This window comes from Drosophila arizonae, chromosome 4, assembly GCF_054131065.1.
Source record: "Drosophila arizonae isolate 15081-1271.41 chromosome 4, UAZ_ARI_1.0, whole genome shotgun sequence".
Lineage (NCBI taxonomy): Eukaryota > Metazoa > Arthropoda > Insecta > Diptera > Drosophilidae > Drosophila > Drosophila arizonae.
In genome coordinates, this window is record NC_142924.1 from 7,233,104 (window position 1) to 7,238,871 (window position 5,768).

At 44.0% G+C, this 5,768-nt stretch overlaps 1 protein-coding gene across 1 annotated transcript; it reads left to right on the top strand.

Moving 5' to 3' along the window:
* The first annotated feature begins 1,088 nt into the window (after positions 1-1,088).
* On the top strand, positions 1,089-5,200 carry hry (bHLH transcriptional repressor hairy). The gene is made up of 3 exons (XM_018008751.2): positions 1,089-1,747; positions 3,079-3,174; positions 3,357-5,200. The coding sequence occupies exons 1-3, from the start codon at positions 1,649-1,651 to the stop codon at positions 4,266-4,268; spliced, it is 1,107 nt and encodes a 368-aa protein (XP_017864240.1). The 5' UTR covers positions 1,089-1,648; the 3' UTR covers positions 4,269-5,200.
* The last annotated feature ends 568 nt before the right edge of the window (positions 5,201-5,768 follow it).

Consider the following 5,768-nt stretch of genomic DNA (forward strand, 5'->3'; position numbering starts at 1 on the left):
CTCACTCGTACATATATTTAAGAGCGAGACTGGAAATAACTATTTATTCTCTTGCCTGGTGTGACTTAAGCGCCAGCCTTCGAGAAAACTGATAAGTCCAAACGTGAAAGTCCGCCCTGCACGTAGACGCCATAAAAACGAACCTAAGCATTGTCCGACGCACGTGTATCGTGCTCATCAGCCTTGCCGATTGATTTAACACAGTCACACAAACACACATTTACTCATACGCTTGCGCTTTAGTGTAAGTGACCTTCCGTAGCTTAATTGAGGCGAATTGAATGGGTTACAGTTACATACCCAAAAAATAACTACCACACATAATTTGGAACATTGGTGCGTGTGTGCGTGCGTTTGGTTAGATAGTGGGTGACGCAGGTGTTGCGCTGTCGCCCGCTTCCGCTTGGCGTGCGCACAGCCCCAACAGCGTGAGCAACCTTGTGATCTTGTTTACTGTTTAGCGACCCCACTGATCACGACATCATAACAGATACACACACACATTCACTCAATCGCCACACAAACACACATCCACACCTGTCGGCGCTGGGGTGGCGTCATATCAACATTAAGTCTCTGGGTGAGCTGCTGCCGCTTGCTATTTTCACCTTCTATGGGACGACGTCGTCGACGCGTCGTCGCGTTGGCCGCATGAATCAGCACAGCGAACGCTCTCGCTCTCGCTATCGGTTATCTCTATCTAACACACTCTTGCGCATATTGTGAATCCCGCTCGCACGCTCACTGGGGGTTTTAATATTTCCAAAAAGGAAGAAATGCCCAATAGAACTTGCAGTGCTTTATTCTTGCTCGTTCGGAGAGGGGGGCGTATGAGTAACTGTGCGCTGCTCTCTTGCAAAGGCCGCGGGTTGCGGCTTAGGTAAACTGACGGCAGCAGCAGAAGCAACAACAACAACAATGACTGCGCACACAGGTAGAGCCGACATCGTTGCTACCTACACATGCGAACGCAAATGTATGCAGTCGCACATATACTGTATGTATGTGTGTGTGTAAATATGCCGCCGACTGGTCGTGTGGCTCGCGCTGCCCGCGCCTCGCTGCGGCGATTTCGATTTAGCCAACGAACCTGTCGATCAATCGTCAGTCGTCTGCTGTAAGCCTAGCGATAAGGTGGTAGTCGCCAGCAAAAACGCACATACGCAAAAATATATATATACGAGCAAACGTACAAGCACACTCACACTTTGACGATTCGCCATCGTGACGATCGTTGCTCGCTCGCTCGCCTCGTTCGTACTTCGAGAAACGTTTAATCGGGCTGCATTCAGAACCAGACAGCCATTCGCTTGCCGTAACTCGTAGCGTGCGGTTGCCTCTCTCTTTGAAGCGGAAGAATATAAAATAAAGAAAAGAAGAAACACTCTCTAAGCAAAGACTATAACGTATTTTACGTAGATTCGTCGTTGCGCGAAAGAAAAGTGAAAAGTGATCTTGAAACTGAAAACTGAAAAATAAACAAATCATAGAACTGCATTAAAACAAACAAATCAAAGCAGAGCAACAAACTTTACCTAAAGCAAGTGCGCAGCAAATTTCTGCATTTGCCGCCAGTGAAAAATCAGAGACAAATAACAAAATCAAACTGTGTCTTAAACTGCATAAGCAATATATAGCCGATATCGAGATGGTTACCGGCGTAACAACAAACATGAGTCCCAACTTAGTGGGCGCGGCCGTGGTGCCCACCCAGCTGAAGGAGACACCCATCAAGAGTGACCGCAGGGTAAGTGTCAAATGTGTAGCAAAAAAAAAAAAAAAAAAGTACCGTTGCATTGCAAAGACTTGGATTAAAAGTGCGAGCGAGCGAACTAGACGTGCGCGTTTGGCATTTGAAATTAGCTTGGGCTATTTTTGCATATGATTAGAGATGCGCTAGCTAAATAGAGTGTTTATTCGCCTTAGCTTTTATGTTCGAATAAATATTTATTTATTCAGCTTCGTATTTGGGCATATTTCTTAGGAAATTTATAAATGTTTACACGTTAAGCATTTTTTTTTTCTTGTGTAAATTTTTAAATCCCATACAAGTTGTCTCCCACTTTATACAAACACACACGCACTGAGCGTGTCCCACACACAGTTTGCCAATTTTGCTGCCCAAATGCATTTCCTTTTTGGCCACATTTCGTCGTCGTCGGCTCCCACATGCCAACAACTGTAACCATATAGAAAAAAACTGTTTATCAAGAGTGAAAAAAATAAGCCGTCGGCTCGCCAACACAAAGCGGCGTCTGGCGTTGGCGGCATTTACGTTTGGGCTTCATTCATGGAGACAGACAGCGGATAGTCAGACGAACGGACGGACAGCTGGCCGGTCCATTCATGAGTGCCACCCAAAATTGGTTGCGGCTGCCCACTTGAGCGGCTTCCATTTGGCGCGTGGTCGCTGCAATTGTCGCTCATCAGCTTCTTTTGGCTGCTTAAAAGCTGCTCGCCCTATGGCTATGCTTTTGGCCGTTTTTGGCTTTTGCCCGCTGACTTCATACAGTGCGGGCGTTTGAGCTGCGCCAAATTTGGCCAGCACCAAAAATAATTTCATTCTGTTTGTATTTCTTAATTTTTTCACTGATGCAAAAAATAAATTAAAAACAACAACAATTTGTTGTTTTGCGTCTTCGAATTTCCCACGACGACCTTGTTGTTGTTGGTGCTCGAAATACCTGCGTATTGGTTATTTATTTTTGGCCGCATCGGCTCGTTGCTATTCGTAATTTATAGCCGCAAGAAACTATTTTTGGCCAGCACTTGCGAGTGCAACAGATAGATATATGTATATATATATATATATATATATATATATATATTATATATATATAAATAGAGCACGCGCCATGCTTCTGTGTTTTGGCCCCCAGCCAGAATGGCTCGACTCAATGCTGATGACAATGTTGAGAGTCCCCGTGTCCAATTAAAGCCACACGCATATGATTTTATTTTTGTTGTTGTCGAACGCTGCATGAGGTCAAAGAGTTCCAAAAAAGAAGACAAAAATTTTACTCGTGTTTTGCAACTCGTGACTAATCTGAAATCTTTCCCTCTCTCTCTTTCTTGCAGTCAAACAAACCAATTATGGAAAAACGTCGTCGTGCACGCATTAACAATTGCCTCAACGAGCTGAAGACTCTCATACTAGATGCCACCAAAAAAGACGTAAGTATCTTATACTATCCAACTACAAGATCTTTGCCTCTGTATATAGAGTGATAGATATATAGAAAGTTATAGATCTATACCCTCGCTCTATAGATCTACACATGTATATCTAGCTCCCTTTACACTTCTTATAAATCCATAACTAACCCTCACATTTTCTCTGCTCTCTCTCCTTGCAGCCTGCGCGTCATTCAAAGCTGGAAAAGGCCGACATATTGGAGAAGACAGTGAAGCATCTCCAAGAGCTGCAGCGTCAGCAAGCTGCCATGCAACAGGCCGCTGATCCAAAGATCATCAACAAATTCAAGGCCGGCTTTGCCGACTGTGCGAATGAGGTTAGCCGCTTCCCCGGTCTGGATGCTGCCCAGCGTCGTCGTCTGCTGCAACATCTGAGCAATTGCATCAATGGCGTCAAGAGCGAACTGCACCATCAGCAGCGCCAGCAGGCAGCTGCCCAGGCACAGTCGTTGCACGCCCAGGTCGTCTTGCCCTCGCCGCCTAGCTCGCCCGAACAGGAGCCAGCAACAGCAACGAACGGCAGCAGCGGCAGCAGCAACAACTTGGTCTCAGCAGCGGCGCCTTATCTCTTCGGCCAGATTCAGCACAATGCCAATGGCTACTTTCTGCCCAACGGCATGCAGGTGATACCCACCAAGCTGCCCAACGGTAGCATCGCCCTGGTGCTGCCCCAGAGCTTGCCACAGCAGCAGCAGCAACAGTTGCTGCAACAGCAACAGCAGCAACAGCAACAATTGGCTGCAGCAGCTGCTGCTGCCGCTGCCGCCGCCGCTCAACAGCAACAGCTGCAGCAGCATCACCATCAACTGGTGTCCATGCCACAGCGTACGGCCAGCACCGGCTCCGCCAGCTCCCACTCCTCGGCCGGCTACGAGTCGGCGCCGAGCAGCAGCAGCAGCCACGGCAGCTATGCCCCGCCCAGTCCCGCCAACTCGGTCTACGAGCCAATGGATGTGAAGCCCTCCGTCATTCAGCGTGTGCCCAGTTCCAATCTGGCGGAGCAGCAGCCCCTGTCGCTGGTCATCAAGAAGCAGATCAAGGTGGAGGAGGAGCAGCCCTGGCGGCCCTGGTAAAAAAAATATAAACAGCAGAAGAAGAAGAAAATGTAAAGAATTGAGCCAGGCGCTCGCATTGCAACTGCTCCCAAAAAACAATGCAAACCGCTTTTAAAGACTGATGGGCGTCGCACACACACACGCACACACACACACATCCACACGCACACGCACACATAAACATTTCATCACATTTCGCCAGGATAACGCAAATGTTGCGATCGAAGTGTTTCGAGCAAGCGGAACTCCTAACTCGCTCCACGTTTCACTTGGGCATTTCTCTAAAGGAGAATTGTTCAGCGAGATGAAGAGCATCCATACCCATCCCCACACACACACACACACACACACACACACACACACACAAACACACACATATATTGTTATAATTTATTTATTATTATATATTATTATTATTATTGTGAATTCATTTCTCAAAATGGTATTTTGCATGTCGCCAAACTACCTCAATCCAAGTACTTGGTGTAAAATTGCCTCATGAATCATGTATTAGAATATTATTTTAGAGTTTCGCACACACACATACACTTGCATAGATACATATATATGTATATGTCAACAGCAATGAAATCTTCAAAGTCTTCCACACAAACTATCCAAGTTTGTTTGACAACAAAAACTTAAGTCTAATGCATAATAATAATAATAATATAATACCTAATATCTCTACATTTAAATATAGTCTCACCTCTATACGTATATATGCATATATATCTATCTATATCTATTGTAAGCTATGTATATAGCAAACTATTTGTAAGACCACGTGATATAGTGAACATAATGAGAAATCTAAGAGAAAAAGAATTTTTGAAGAAAAAAAAAAAACAACAGCAAAAAAAGAAAAAAAAAAAACAGTTGAGCTAAAAAACAGCTACTAAAAAAGAATAAAATCTGAAAAAATTTTACTAAAAAATTAAACACAAAAAGTATTATTTATGTTTTGGGTTGGGGCTTTGGAAAGGTCTACGGGATATTGTCTAGAACTGGTGAAAGGCTAATAAAAAGACGAATATAATGCGGATAAAAGGTTTTATGGGAGAATGAATGAGAGAGGGAGAGAGAAAGGGAGTGCGATCGAGAGAGATATCACATAGTATTAGGCCTCGTCTTGGTGTATTGACTCTAGAGTCTGCAGCCTTCAACTAATATACAGAAAAATGGTAAATAAAATATATATGTTTCTACATGCGCATATCTAAGCTCTACTATGTATATCTAAAATTTCAAAATATTTTGCAATTTAATCAGGCAAAGTTTTGAATTTCAGCAGCATATTTTGTATGTATTTCCCCATAACTGTAAATATGTACATAAAAAATATATGTGAAATACTTTTGAAACCTGACGATATGTTTACTGTAGTCTCAAGAATTTTTTCAAAATATCTTTTTCTGTTTCTTCCCCTGCTTCTACTGGTTCAGTTGGCAAACGATTCAGCAGAAAATTTCTTATCACAAAGTCATTTGAACCGAAAGCGCTGGAATCGGAAGCCGA